The sequence below is a fragment of the Anopheles funestus genome, chromosome 3RL (genome assembly GCF_943734845.2).
Source record: "Anopheles funestus chromosome 3RL, idAnoFuneDA-416_04, whole genome shotgun sequence".
Taxonomy (NCBI): domain Eukaryota; kingdom Metazoa; phylum Arthropoda; class Insecta; order Diptera; family Culicidae; genus Anopheles; species Anopheles funestus.
The window spans coordinates 57,836,335-57,852,434 of record NC_064599.1 but is presented as its reverse complement, the minus strand read 5'-3'; the positions used below and the strand labels follow the sequence as shown (position 1 = coordinate 57,852,434).

The 16,100-nt window shown below is 40.0% G+C and overlaps 2 protein-coding genes across 2 annotated transcripts; both read right to left on the bottom strand.

The window, feature by feature from the left end:
* Positions 1 to 6,479: 6,479 nt before the first annotated feature.
* On the bottom strand, positions 6,480 to 14,060 carry LOC125768974 (lipoyltransferase 1, mitochondrial). The gene is made up of 5 exons (XM_049437324.1): positions 13,392 to 14,060; positions 10,781 to 10,888; positions 7,887 to 7,990; positions 7,548 to 7,800; positions 6,480 to 7,465 (listed from the first exon to the last, which is right to left on the bottom strand). Exons 1-5 carry the CDS (start codon positions 14,025 to 14,027, stop codon positions 7,304 to 7,306), a joined length of 1,263 nt encoding a protein of 420 aa, XP_049293281.1. The 5' UTR covers positions 14,028 to 14,060; the 3' UTR covers positions 6,480 to 7,303.
* A 198-nt stretch (positions 14,061 to 14,258) lies between these two features.
* On the bottom strand, positions 14,259 to 15,407 carry LOC125768981 (uncharacterized). Its single transcript, XM_049437335.1, has one exon. It carries the CDS (start codon positions 15,076 to 15,078, stop codon positions 14,866 to 14,868), a length of 213 nt encoding a protein of 70 aa, XP_049293292.1. The 5' UTR covers positions 15,079 to 15,407; the 3' UTR covers positions 14,259 to 14,865.
* Positions 15,408 to 16,100: the final 693 nt, after the last annotated feature.

Sequence of the window (16,100 nt, the reverse complement as noted above, 5' to 3'; positions counted from 1 at the left end):
GCATTAAAATATAACACATTTAAATATTTTGCTGAATTGCAGAAAAATGAGAAAAATTTTATATTTTTTCAAACAGGGTAAGGAACTTGGTTCCTCGAATAACTTCTGGCACAGACATCTGGGGGCATGGCCGTCCAAGAAGAAAATGTAGCCATTGGTCCCAACTATCGACCACAGGTTAAAGATTGGCGATCCGTTGGATACCGACCGAGTTATAGCTAAAACATTGCGCAAAAATGAGCTTTATGAAATTTTTCAATTTTTTTATAATTTTTTATTCTGTTTTTTATTTAAAGCATTATTTGAGTGAAAAGAAACTTATTTCAACCAATTGGCATTGAAAAAAATCAATTCTTTTTTTTGCTAAATTTCTCAAAAAAATGGCAAGGGGTACCCCTTATGAAATTTTGGAGTTGAATTTTTTTTCTGATTTTTTATTCTTTTTTTAATTTAAAGCATTATTTGAGTGAAAAGAAACTTATTGCAACAAGTTCGCATTAAATTATATCACATTTAAAAATTTTGCTGAATTGCTCAAAAATGAGGAAAATTTTACATTTTCTCAAACAGGGTAAGGAACTTGGTTCCTCGAATAACTTCTGGCACAGACATCTGGGGGCATGGCCGTCCAAGAAGAAAATGTAGCCATTGGTGCCATGTATCGACCACAGGTTAAAGATTGGCGATCCGTTGGATACCGACCGAGTTATAGGCATAACTTGGTGCAAAAATGAGAAAAATTTTATATTTTTTCAAACAGGGTAAGGAGCTTGGTTCCTCGAATAACTTCTGGCACAGACATCTGGGGGCATGGCCGTCCAAGAAGAAAATGTAGCCATTGGTCCCAACTATCGACCACAGGTTAAAGATTGGCGATCCGTTGGATACCGACCGAGTTATAGACAAAAATTGGTGCAAAAATGAGTTTTATGAAATTTTCTAATTTTTCTAATTTTTTATTTATTTTATTATTTTTCACTCTTTTTTTTATTTAAAGCATTATTTGAGTGAAAAGAAACTTATTTCAACCAATTGGCATTGAAAAAAATCAATTCTTTTTTTTGCTAAATTTCTCAAAAAAATGGCAAGGGGTACCCCTTATGAAATTTTTGAGTGAAAAATTTTTTTGAAATTTTTTTCTGATTTTTTATTCTTTTTTTAATTTAAAGCATTATTTGAGTGAAAAGAAACCTATTGCAACAAATTCGCATTAAAATATATCACATTTAAAAATTTTGCTGAATTGCAGAAAAATGAGGAAAATTTTACATTTTCTCAAACAGGGTAAGGAACTTGGTTGCTCGAATAACTTCTGGCACAGACATCTGGGGGCATGGCCGTCCAAGAAGAAAATGTAGCCATTGATGCCATCTATCGACCACAGGTTAATGATCGACGATCCGTTGGATACCGACCGAGTTATAGACAAAAATTGGTGCAAAAATTAGGAAAATTTTACATTTTCTCAAACAGGGTAAGGAACTTGGTTGCTCGAATAACTTCTGGCACAGACATCTGAGGGCATGGCCGTCCAAGAAGAAAATGTAGCCATTGATGCCATCTATCGACCACAGGTTAAATATTGACGATCCGTTGGATACCGACCGAGTTATAGACAAAAATTGGTGCAAAAAAGAGCCTTATGAAATTTTCTAATTTTTCTAATTTTTTAATTATTTTATTATTTTTCACTCTTTTTTTTATTTAAAGCATTATTTGAGTGAAAAGAAACTTATTTCAACCAATTGGCATTGAAAAAAATCAATTCTTTTTTTTGCTAAATTTCTCAAAAAAATGGCAAGGGGTACCCCTTATGAAATTTTCGAGTGAAAAATTTTTTTGAATTTTTTTTCTGATTTTTTATTCTTTTTTTAATTTAAAGCATTATTTGAGTGAAAAGAAACTTATTGCAACAAATTCGCATTAAATTATATCACATTTAAAAATTTTGCTGAATTGCAGAAAAATGAGGAAAATTTTACATTTTATCAAGCAGGGTAAGGAACTTGGTTGCTCGAATAACTTCTGGCACAGACATCTGAGGGCATGACCGTCCAAGAAGAAAATGTAGCCATTGATGCCATCTATCGACCACAGATTAAAGATTGGCGATCCGTTGGATACCGACCGAGTTATAGACAAAAATTGGTGCAAAAATGAGTTTTATGAAATTTTCTAATTTTTCTAATTTTTTAATTATTTTATTATTTTTCACTCTTTTTTTTATTTAAAGCATTATTTGAGTGAAAAGAAACTTATTTCAACCAATTGGCATTGAAAAAAATCAATTCTTTTTTTTGCTAAATTTCTCAAAAAAATGGCAAGGGGTACCCCTTATGAAATTTTTGAGTGAAAAATTTTTTTGAAATTTTTTTCTGATTTTTTATTCTTTTTTTAATTTAAAGCATTATTTGAGTGAAAAGAAACCTATTGCAACAAATTCGCATTAAAATATATCACATTTAAATATTTTGCTGAATTGCAGAAAAATGAGGAAAATTTTACATTTTCTCAAACAGGGTAAGGAACTTGGTTCCTCGAATAACTTCTGGCACAGACATCTGGGGGCATGGCCGTCCAAGAAGAAAATGTAGCCATTGGTGCCATGTATCGACCACAGGTTAAAGATTGGCGATCCGTTGGATACCGACCGAGTTATAGGCAAAATTTGGTGCAAAAATGAGGAAAATTTTACATTTTCTCAAACAGGGTAAGGAGCTTGGTTCCTCGAATAACTTCTGGCACAGACATCTGGGGGCATGGCCGTCCAAGAAGAAAATGTAGCCATTGGTCCCAACTATCGACCACAGGTTAAAGATTGGCGATCCGTTGGATACCGACCGAGTTATAGACAAAAATTGGTGCAAAAATGAGTTTTATGAAATTTTCTAATTTTTCTAATTTTTTATTTATTTTATTATTTTTCACTCTTTTTTTTATTTAAAGCATTATTTGAGTGAAAAGAAACTTATTTCAACCAATTGGCATTGAAAAAAATCAATTCTTTTTTTTGCTAAATTTCTCAAAAAAATGGCAAGGGGTACCCCTTATGAAATTTTTGAGTGAAAAATTTTTTTGAAATTTTTTTCTGATTTTTTATTCTTTTTTTAATTTAAAGCATTATTTGAGTGAAAAGAAACCTATTGCAACAAATTCGCATTAAAATATATCACATTTAAAAATTTTGCTGAATTGCAGAAAAATGAGGAAAATTTTACATTTTCTCAAACAGGGTAAGGAACTTGGTTGCTCGAATAACTTCTGGCACAGACATCTGGGGGCATGGCCGTCCAAGAAGAAAATGTAGCCATTGATGCCATCTATCGACCACAGGTTAATGATCGACGATCCGTTGGATACCGACCGAGTTATAGACAAAAATTGGTGCAAAAATTAGGAAAATTTTACATTTTCTCAAACAGGGTAAGGAACTTGGTTGCTCGAATAACTTCTGGCACAGACATCTGAGGGCATGGCCGTCCAAGAAGAAAATGTAGCCATTGGTGCCATCTACCGACCACAGGTTAAAGATTGGCGATCCGTTGGATACCGACCGAGTTATAGGCAAAATTTGGTGCAAAAATTAGGAAAATTTTACATTTTCTCAAACAGGGTAAGGAACTTGGTTGCTCGAATAACTTCTGGCACAGACATCTGAGGGCATGGCCGTCCAAGAAGAAAATGTAGCCATTGATGCCATCTATCGACCACAGGTTAAAGATTGACGATCCGTTGGATACCGACCGAGTTATAGGCAAAATTTGGTGCAAAAATGAGGAAAATTTTACATTTTCTCAAACAGGGTAAGGAACTTGGTTGCTCGAATAACTTCTGGCACAGACATCTGAGGGCATGGCCGTCCAAGAAGAAAATGTAGCCATTGATGCCATCTATCGACCACAGGTTAATGATTGACGATCCGTTGGATACCGACCGAGTTATAGGCAAAATTTGGTGCAAAAATGAGGAAAATTTTACATTTTCTCAAACAGGGTAAGGAACTTGGTTGCTCGAATAACTTCTGGCACAGACATCTGAGGGCATGGCCGTCCAAGAAGAAAATGTAGCCATTGATGCCATCTATCGACCACAGGTTAAAGATTGACGATCCGTTGGATACCGACCGAGTTATAGACAAAAATTGGTGCAAAAATGAGTTTTATGAAATTTTCTAATTTTTCTAATTTTTTAATTATTTTATTATTTTTCACTCTTTTTTTTATTTAAAGCATTACTTGAGTGAAAAGAAACCCATTGCAACCAATTGGCATTAAAATAAATCAATTCCATTTTTTTTGCAAAATTTTTCAAAAAAAACGTAAGGGGTAAGCCTTATGAAATTTTCGAGTGGAAATTTTTTTTGAAATTTTTTTCTGATTTTTTATTCTGTTTTTAATTTAAAGCATTATTTGAGTGAAAAGAAACTTATTGCAACAAATTCGCATTAAAATATATCACATTTAAAAATTTTGCTGAATTGCAGAAAAATGAGGAAAATTTTACATTTTCTCAAACAGGGTAAGGAACTTGGTTGCTCGAATAACTTCTGGCACAGACATCTGAGGGCATGGCCGTCCAAGAAGAAAATGTAGCCATTGATGCCATCTATCGACCACAGGTTAATGATTGAGGATCCGTTGGATACCGACCGAGTTATAGGCAAAATTTGGTGCAAAAATGAGGAAAATTTTACATTTTCTCAAACAGGGTAAGGAACTTGGTTGCTCGAATAACTTCTGGCACAGACATCTGAGGGCATGGCCGTCCAAGAAGAAAATGTAGCCATTGATGCCATCTATCGACCACAGGTTAAAGATTGACGATCCGTTGGATACCGACCGAGTTATAGACAAAAATTGGTGCAAAAATGAGTTTTATGAAATTTTCTAATTTTTCTAATTTTTTAATTATTTTATTATTTTTCACTCTTTTTTTTATTTAAAGCATTACTTGAGTGAAAAGAAACCCATTGCAACCAATTGGCATTAAAATAAATCAATTCCATTTTTTTTGCAAAATTTTTCAAAAAAAACGTAAGGGGTAAGCCTTATGAAATTTTCGAGTGGAAATTTTTTTTGAAATTTTTTTCTGATTTTTTATTCTGTTTTTAATTTAAAGCATTATTTGAGTGAAAAGAAACTTATTGCAACAAATTCGCATTAAAATATATCACATTTAAAAATTTTGCTGAATTGCAGAAAAATGAGGAAAATTTTACATTTTCTCAAACAGGGTAAGGAACTTGGTTGCTCGAATAACTTCTGGCACAGACATCTGAGGGCATGGCCGTCCAAGAAGAAAATGTAGCCATTGGTGCCATCTATCGCTCCATTACGATGCTCAGGCAATTTACACTACCAAATGATGGACTTGAGCAGATTAAGATCTCATGTCAAGTTCTTCCAATCGACTAGATCATGCTTTCAACAATATGGTATTCCACTGTCACTACGGTTGCACTTGAAGATCGCCTCAATTTCTGTGTATTCTCATATCAACCAACATTGTTCTCATTGATGGAAACCTATTCTCGTATTTTTACAGCATAAAAAAGAGATAAAAGTTATCGCAACACAAAATATCATCATTTAATTTTATACATGTTTATTTATTAGCACTCGTACTATAGTCTATCTTATTTGGTCTTTATGATCAACAATTAGATGAACAACTGGTTTGCTGGTTTTAGTTAAAGTATACATCTATCTTACGCTACAACTCCTTACTTGAACACTACCAGTACTATTAACCTCTGGGTCTGGGAACAGAAGGTACAAGAAATAGTATGAAAATTATGCAAGGTCACGTTAAAACAGGATACAGGAAGCGAGGAAATAAACAGTTAAAAAAAGCTAACCTACTAAACACTAACCGCGATCCAACTAAAACTTGTTCGCGGTTTTGTCGAGACGAAATGATATGATCGTATTCTTGATGTATCCTCCCCACTGCATCGGCAAGCCACGGTGGTGGGTTACTACACCTTTCGTGGGGCCGAAATACCTGGGACGAGCGCTGACATAAGTAACTAAAATCCTAACGCAAAATGGATAATTGATAGTGACCTTACTGAAGCTGTTCTTGTCCTGTATTGTAGTAATAGCGGTCCTTCACTTGCATTGCAATTTGGGGGGTCCAAAGTCTGTACTGATTATAAGCATTAATAGCGTCAAACAAATAGATCCTTTCGTTAAATGAATTTCGGGCGATTCCAATGTACAACTGTCTGTATAGCTCCAGCTTTAGCCTAATCACAATTTATCGTCTACCTGCAACATCACATTTTAAATGAACGAATTCTTCAGCTGCCTTATCTGGTGAAAGCACACTGACGTAATTACAAAAGAAGTAAACAGATCAGTTTGCTCGCACTGATTTGCAATGCGGCTTCTTTCCAGATGGTTCCTAAGCTCTCTTTCAGTCAACAGTAGTAAGGGTTTAAAAGCAAAGTGAAATGCAAACTAGTGCACTTATGTTGCACTAAGGCACGGCAAAGAAGACGTCGATGGCGGATCGATACAGTGCCGGTACTGCTTTCGATCGCATTTTCCTTCGACAAACAAACAGCTGATTAGCGGTGCATATTGTGTCTCGGTGTGGTGGTCGTTGTGTGTTATGCAAGGTCGATCGATTGACCACAACACCTCGTCGGTTCGTCATTGTCGTCGTTAAAAGTTGTTTGTTTGTCACTTGGTTCGTCCGGCAGTTCCAATTCAAGCACGATCGCTTGCACCAATCGCCTTTCCGCATGCATTATGAATGTTTTACTACTCTTTTTGTTTGCTTTCTCAACCCTGCAATAGCCAAAAAGGTAGCCAACGGATGAATGTATTGGTGTGGCTATAGAATATCGATTAACCTCCTAATCACGGCTTAATCCAGGTTGATAAGCCGCTAAGTCTAGCTAAGGTTAACGTCGCCTAAGGTTCAGGGTTGATCTATACCGAAAGGGTAGAATGGTACGATCGGAACGTTGTTTACTGTGTTACCAACCGGGTGGACAAGCCTTCTATTCGAACTGTAACTACCTACGGGCACTGGTGGTGATGGTGGTTAGTACCATCTGTTAACTATGGCGTGGTGTTTGAATTTCAAATCACTTCAGCATTCCCTCGTTACACACACCCCCTTTTTGTTTGTTCAAGAACACTAGAGAGAATCGAAGTTTAATGAGTCAGCATACGGTACTGTGCGCTCGCTTTCAACTGCGCCCGTTGTCCGGCCCGACACCTCCTTCTACGATCGTCGACGAGGTGTTAGCAGATGGGCTGGAAGATACGGCCGTCGCTGGAAGGACTAACCTTCATAAACCCATCGCCTGCTGCATATTCTCGGTGTTTGCACCCCTCAATGCTTCCGCAATACCATGGAAGCAATCCTCATTGTACATTCGTCCAACCATATCAGACACGACCGGAATAGGTTCGTGATTTGGCAGGATGAGACTAATTTCTTTGATCAGTGCCTGTTGGAGAAAGAAAGACAAAACAAACGCGATTAGTTTGCACCGTTAGCAAACACTCATCCTTTTGCTGATAACGCCTCACCTTTTCAACGTCAACTTTCACCTTCATCTCATGCGCACCGGCACCGGCCGATTTGAGCTGGATCGTTTTCTGCACGGAAAAGTTCGGCGTCTTGCCAAACCGCCACTCCCAGGAGGCAAAGTTTTCGCGCAGCTCCGTAATGCCCGGGAACCACTTGTCGGTGGGATTGATCAGTTGGAAGCCGCGCTGCTTCATCAACAGTTCACGACCACCGTCGGTCAGCTGGGTGGCGGGTGTGCGTAGGAATTCATAACTGTAACAAGAAGAAACAGGTGCGGTTAAATTTACATTTCTACAACGCAACATAGTTGCAAATCCGGATCGAGTCTATCTGCTTACCCAATCGCCGACAGGAGCTGCTGGATGTTTACGGTTCGGTTTACGTCAACAAGATTCTTGATTGGTGAAGGAATGGAAGCGGTAGCCTTGCTTGTTATTTCAACCTGCACGGAAATGGCGAAAGAAAACGAACGTTTATGATTTCATTCTATGAAATGGTTCAAGATGAATCTCTCGCTTTTGGTACAAGCTGTACAAAGCTTACACCAAAATGCTTATTTTCATCCACTAGCTACACCGATAACCCCCAAGCGAGGTGGTACTGGAGCCCCCACCTTGGACAAAAACGCTGAACGAGATTGCTGAACAGTCCCTTATCAACATCGAATGAACTCACTGGTGCCCTTTCCCCCCTCCCCCCTTCCATTACCATCCCCAATTGCTAGCAAAACACTTCCCAAAACAACACCCCTTATTAACCGGTGTCCTTCACTTCTATTTCAGAAATCGAAATCAAACACCCGGCCACAGTACAAAGGGCGCGTGGCTTGAGAGCTTCATATTACGGCGTCATACAAAAGTGCTAAAAACGCATCGCCTCCCTTCCCGTATCCCATAATCACGGCACCGAGGAGCAGGGATGGCTTCATGTGCAGGAGCCATCAACGTATATATGCAAGCTCTGGCCCTTCACGATTCCGGTTCACTCTATCGGGGAGGAACCGGTTCGCGCCAGTTTTCATTAAACGACGAGTGAAGCAAACGATTTTAATCAAGATAAATTGATACTCGCGCGTCTGGGGAATCGTAAGTGACCGAGATTGACACGAGGGTGCAGTGTGCGGGGCAACGCTGTCGACATGTTAAACGACTGTATTGGAGCTAGTTGAACTAGTGCCGCGTACAATGCAACGATTTTAAAAGCTAGTCATTTCTATACGACTCTTGTAGGATGTCTTACTCTTGTAACGTTCAAAGGCTTTATTGGAATGATGTAAATAAGATGTAAGAATAAGAGTATTCCAACCATGGCCACATCTGTGTACTAAGTGTATGTACTGAATACTAAAAAACAATATGGCAGCATTTTGGATTTTAATTTCTTTATATCTCTCTGCAATCATTGACATTGTCAAGCTTTGGAGCTAACGATCGTACCATTGTTCAACCTGCTATAATTACTAAGTGCTATAAAATGTCTCCTCATTCTCTGTCTATAATGATTTATTGTCCTGAGTCAACCTGAGATAAAGATATGCAGTAAATGATGAGTCCCATTCTTATCATTTTACAGATGCATTCGTTCATCGTGATTTGCTTATCTTTTTTTTGTTTTGTCAAAAAATACTAGTACCAGGTTGATCAGTTGCTGAGAGAGGACAATATTGTCTAAAAGACTTAGGGGTTGGTAATTTTCCACACATGCTTCGCACTTAAAGCAAACACCCTATTAGTGTGGACTGTTATCTCCTGTGCCCCAAAACGACCCATTGTTTAAACTGCGAAACAGCTCGCTTCTTCGCCTCGGTTGATGATGGTCGTTTCATTCTTCTTCAGCTGTTCTGTACCTTCAGCTGACAGCGGAAAGTTTCTAACCGGCGTGTTGAGCTTCAAAATAAGGTCGTTTGGCAATCATTATCGTTCAATTCAGGCCCTAGCAAAACACAACAAACACACACACACTCACACAATCTTTTATGGGTAGGAATACTCGTATCAAGCAAATAGAACTGAGGGGAACCCGGAGGGGTTATTTTCTTCAGACATCTGCCCCCAACCCCCGGGACAGCGCTTATCACTTGCTTTGCAACAAACAAGCATTCGCTATTCTTCCAAATATAAAAGAATGACCAAGGAAGAAGGCTTATCTACATATAGCAGGATGTACCGGTTCGAACCAGCTTGCCAAACCAGTTCATAGACATTTGGCCTTAATTTCTGCACAAAAACATACTTGCACAGCCTCTCCGCGGCCCCTGTACATGTTTTGTTTCGCCTTCTCTGTGCGCATCTTATCGGAGATATCATTTATCAGCGATGATTCGCACATGGTTTTGCTGCATGCGTTCGATGGTGTTCGAAATGCTGAATGTTCTCCACTGTTGCGATGCTTCTCCAGCGTTCAAAAAGAAAAAAAAGGAAGACTCACCGTCCAAAGTTCAGTGTGAGTGTGGTCAAGGATATGGGGTAAAGCAACCCCTTCCGTGGTGCAACGACACCACGCGATGAACTCATCCGCGAAATCGTGCTCGAACGAACAAAGGGCCACTGATAGTGGCGACGCTGATGCAATACAATTGATTCGTTTTATGCCAATCAGCTGTGAGAACGCATGTGGTGCTAACGAAACAGAAATTGGCAACAAGTTCTAGTGAGTGAAAGTGGCCCTATTTATCTACCTTCATGGAATAGAACACCCTTAGCAACGATTGTATTGTTTTTTTGCAATCTAATACAAATAGGTAAGAGTCGTTCCAATACGCTGCAAAGGAACAGCCTGTGCAATTGCATGTGTTTGGTGTTGCCCCAAAAACAAACATCCTCGGTCTATATCTCCCTGTATCAGCTGTTCCATAAAGCGTTATCATTATGATAATTTATCATCACAAAGCTTGACAATCGCTTTTTCTCTTTCTTTTTAGAGCCAGAAAGAACGAAAGCACACACTCTCGCTTTCATTGACAATGTGCGTCCGTTGGTTGCTTTCTGTCTTCAAGACGCCGGGACGCAATCTGAAGACGCGGACCATTATTTATGGTATGGTGTGACCAACCGGTTTATCTTGTTAGATCAGACCATCGTCGTACGCGCATTCACCCTTGCTTGCTGCTTGTACGATTGTTATTGCTTTGATGTTGTTTTCGCGTTTCGCCACATAGCAACAGACGCTTGAAGGATATCGGTGTTCTTCTCCGTCAGTTTTCGATTTGCTACAAAGGCTTACTAATACTTACGTTATCTTTCGCAAGGGATGCACCCAGGTGAAGTTTGTTGGAGTTTACCAGCAACGTACAGTGATGATAAGCGTTCGGTTGGCCTAGTTTGGCTGCGGTGCCCGATATCTACAAACAAAAAAAGGGAAACGAATCATCAATTAGAACTAATCCCCAAGGGAGGTTTCTTATTAAAGTAATAATGAAGAAGTAATTAAGGTTTCTTAGTTCCTTCACAAAGTAGTAGTGCTCAATTTGCAAGGTGAAAAACAAAAACAAACCGATTAGATTAGTGCACAATCTACATCAACTTCTATTCTTAATGTCTTTCCAGATAAGCATCAAATTACCCACCAATGGACCACCACCCAGGGCCGCTGCAGACGGCATGACTTTGCTTCTTTTTTTTTGCAAAAGTCTGAGACAGATAAGCCAACAGTCCCTCTGGCTCTGTGAAACAATATGTTACCAAGGATGAATTTGAAAATAATATGCAAAGAATTCCTGGTTTTAAAATTTCCCATATGTAACGGTACAAATCCACTTGGATTGAAGGTGTTTTAAACATCTTCAACGCAAATGTCATTGACATCGCGGAACCCCACACACATTTGCGAAGTAAAAGATAGGGTCCGGTTTAATAGCTTCCAGTCACTAGATATCATCCAACCGCCGAGTGTACATCGCTGGCAACGAACGCACATAGCAACGGTAGATCGAAGCGTTTTAAGCGTGGACAACAACGGTGACTCTTCTTGCAGTTGCCTAGCAACAGACAAGAAGCGACCAATCTGCTTGTTAGTGTTGTCCCCACATAGTCTTCGCGTGAAGCTTAAGAACTCTGAACGTACACAAGGTTCAAGGGTGAAGCGCGGTCAGCTGCGAATCGTTAAGCTATTCCTGCAAGCGTCGTGGTCCAAGCGTGCGCGTCTAGCAAATAGCAAATAAGGCAAACAAAAGAGGAATCCAGTCCACGCATCCGCGGCTTATCTAAAAAAAAACGCACGCACGCCCCACTTAGTTGCGCTCGTATTGAGTGACTTCTTTGCGCACTCGGATGATCATGGCGCACACTCAACTCAACGAAGCAGACGCGCGCGCTTAAGTCATGCAAATTCGCACCCGGTGCACGTGCACCGGTGCTGTAAAGCTGCTGCTTTGTGCGCGAGTTCGCGAATGTGTGTTCGGAAACGCGTTACCGTTTCTCTCTGTCTCTCTTGCTTCCTTCCGAACTGGACTCACACGGTAGAACCGGTTTTGTGGGTCATGCTCGTAACACGTGAAACTAGCCTGGTCTGCCGCGATATACACATTCCTTCCTTTGCATCGGAAGCTACATGAGCTTATGGGTAAACTTGGAAGGAGTTATAAAAAATCTTGCCCTGATGTCCATCTTTTGAACTGCGAGGACGTGACGGTTTGCACGTAGGAAAACAATATTTTTTGTTTGTCCCAAGTGTGTGTCCTTGTTGAGGAATAATTGCCACAATAATTACATTGTGTCAATCAGAAGTATACCCCATCTTAATGAGGTAAAACATTTCCTAAGATAACCTGTATCTTTAAAATTGTAACTTGTCGTGCTGGAATCGGCAGATGATAGAACTAGGACCAATTTAATTTTTGCTATTACAACCAACCCTGTACTAAGGAGTTCATTCTGTGCCAAGGGTTTAATCGTTATGCCAGAGGGATTACATTACGAGATATTGCTACCGGTTCTTTCTTGTGAAAGACGTCTCCAATCGTCTATCTGTATCTAGCAGAGATGAGAATAACAACTCTTTTTAGTGCATCAAATCAGAGTGAATGAGTCGTTACAAAGAGTCAGCTCGTTCAACGACTCATTTTGGAGTCATAAAAACCCGGCTTAAACATCTACGTTAGGAGATGTGTGTACAAAATTTTATAAATTGAAGTTTTTTAATGCGAATTTGTTGCAATAAGTTTCTTTTCACTCAAATAATGCTTTAAATTAAAAAAAGAATAAAAAATCAGAAAAATTAAAAAAAAAATTCAACTCGAAAATTTCATAAGGCTTACCCCTTACGATTTTTTGAGAAATTTTGCAAAAAAAAATGAAATTGATTTATTTTAATGCCAATTGGTTGCAATGGGTTTCTTTTCACTCAAGTAATGCTTTAAATAAAAAAAAGAGTGAAAAATAATAAAAAAATCAAAAAATTCAAAAAAATTAAAATTTCCTAAGGCTCATTTTTGCACCAAGTTTTGCCTATAACTCGGTCGGTATCCAACGGATAGCCAATCTTTAACCTGTGGTCGATAGATGGCACCAATGGCTACATTTTCTTCTTGGACGGCCATGCCCTCAGATGTCTGTGCCAGAAGTTATTCGAGGAACCAAGTTCCTTACCCTGTTTGAGAAAATGTAAAATTTTCCTCATTTTTGCACCAAATTTTGCCTATAACGCGGTCGGTATCCAACGGATCGCCAATCTTTAACCTCACTTTGCACACCTCTAGTATCTACCCAGTATCCCAAGTCTTCCATCTTCTCTGAATTTGAATCTAGTTTAATCATTCATACATCAAGCATCAAGGATATTCACCTGAAAGTTGCCTTAAAACCTAAAATAAAAATTATATTTTCCATCCATTCCTCTCAAATTACCTTTTTGCCCAGCAGCACTATGTCGTCCCGTGCGGAAAGCTCCGCATTGATGCCGTACTCCCGATAAAGGGCGCGTGTCAACAGCGTCAGGTTGTACTTCCGATCGTACCGGGCCCGCGGCATGAAGAAGGTACAGTTCAGATTGCCGGGATCGTGATAGACGGCCCCGCCGCCACTGTTACGTCGAGCCAGCTCGATCCCATTACGCGCCAGCGCCGAAACGTTCGTCTCGGAGAATGGATTCTGGTGCCGGCCGATCACCACCGACGGTTTGTTTATCCACAGCATCAGAATGTGATGATTCGTCAGGTCAAAGTTCCGATAGATCCAATCCTCCAGGGCGAGGTTCGTGAACACATCGTTCGATTGCGAGATGAAGACGGATTTGCGTACCTCCGCATCCGGGATCTTCTTGATGTCGGCCGTTGACAGCTGGTTGCTGCTGCTGGTCATGGTCAGATGGCCCGTCGGGCTGCTGCCCTCTCCATTACCCTGGAACGGATGCTTCGTCGAGGAGGAGGAGTAGGCACATTTTTGAACTTGCTGGGAAAGTTGCGTTGCCACCGGGGACGGGGAGGAAAGGACGTACATCCGGCAGAATGATCGCACAGATCGTTTCACTACCATGGCAGCCATCTTGCACGGGAAGTTGGGATTTTTCCGCTCGTACGATGATAACCAGCTGTTTCACTCTGAGTTTGCACGCACACACTGCGTACCGGATTCACCAACACACAGTCACGCGGACGCAAAAAACACACACACGCGGTATGGGCGCCTTCGCTTGCACTTTCTTTGTTATATCGACTGTGGGAATGTGCGCCGTCTTTTATGTTGCGTGTTTTTTTTTTATATCAAGACCGCTGTTTTTGGCCGGTTCCTTTGTTTTGATACGCAAATTCGTAACCACCTGTTGGATTGACGGTTCGTGGAAGAATATTCACAGACCAAATTTTCCACGATCGTTTCGTTTGGTTTCGTAACGTTCTTTTAGAGCCGTTCTCCGCGGGGAATCACGTCGAAAGACTATTTGCTACGCGGTATGAAGATTGGCAGTGTCCACCGTTAGCTACGGATGGTTTTTGGGGAGAGGAAAATCTATTTTTATTTTAACTGATCACCTTCTGAGGGAATCACATGAACACAAACGCACACGGTTAACGATAGTAGCTTCGTAGTCCGTTCAGGTTAAGACACGAGATGGTCACTTTTTGACTAGAGCTTTGTGATTGCTTTTTGCTGACTTTAGTAGGCAGGGAAATGGTTTTTGGTGATGTGTTGTTGTGCACTAACAATCCAAAAGAACACAATTAGTGGGCAATGCAAGGCTGGAAGAGTTTTTACACACTAATATAAAAGTCTAGAACTAACTTAATGCCTTAAGTAAACACTGGAACTGGAACGATAATGTGCACCTGCTCACAACACTACACACAAGGGGGCTTCAGGTTTTGAACTGTTGGAAGCAGATAATTTAGCAACACGCTACGGTAATGCTGCTGCTGATGAAGATGCCCTGTTGCAGTGGATGGTGCGACTTTCGGCTGCTGTTATTTGTGTCAGCTGCGCTCATCGAAATCAGGTACTCGTGCAGAGCGATGGTCTGGTGGAGCCACTTCCAGGTTTGGTGCAGCGAGTTGATGCGGTATCGAATACCTACACAATCGCGACTGCAGTTAAAGGGCATTCCTTTCAATTGGCCAGACGTGAGGACGAAATGGGTCTGCTACGTACAGCCGTGTGCAAAACTGTACCCACACTGCGCTGTTTGCTAGGATAATTTGCTTCACTTGCTCACTTGTTCACTTTCACCAGAAATGGATTGTTTTTCTTTTCGTTGGCTAGCACCAACTGTCAAACGGTAGGCTGGGATGACCCGAATGCTACGCAATACGCAGATGTAAAATAGCGAGACATAGGACAACACTGTAAATTGCACTTGCGTTGCGATCGGCTAGATCTGGAGACGGTTAAAGCGTGAATAAGTCCAGCTGCGAGTGCGTCGATTTTATTTATACACTTGCGGCTTGCGTTTGCCGCAACCGTGCACGAAGTTCCAGCTGGTGTTGGTGTTGTTTACGTTTGCGTCCGAGTGTACGTTATTGGTCGAATATACACTAGCGCCACGCAATTTATGAAAGCCGAATAAAATCCACCTAGCGGGAGAGAAATAATTGTCACTTTAAATTCCCCTGGAGCGTTAAAATGATTTTTTTGTTGCGGTAGTAATCATTCGTAATATATTTTATTAACTCTATTTTGAGATAATAAAACATATTAAGAAATGTAACGTTTTAGTAATCATGCTAGGACAGGATCATGCTTAACACAAACCAACACGATCTGGGTTCAAATTACGATTCGATCGATTGATCGATTAAAATTATGTTTTAATAATTTAAAAATCTTTTAAAAACATGATCAGAAGGAAACCGACGACCCCATCGGATTGATTCGAAAGTTTTTGCCGAAAATTGTATGTTTTACACTAACTTTCCGTCATTGCTAAATGTGAAATTATCGCCACAGACTGTAGTAAACCTGTTTTGTAAAATATTGCAAACAAAATCATATTTTAAATCCTATATGTTTGATTGTTTAAAAACAGAACATTCTTCCACCAGCAGATCACGCCACATTGTTGCGGCATCACGTTGCGTATTCGCACTGCATTACGTGATGCATCAATTGATCGTCGTTAGTCTAGTA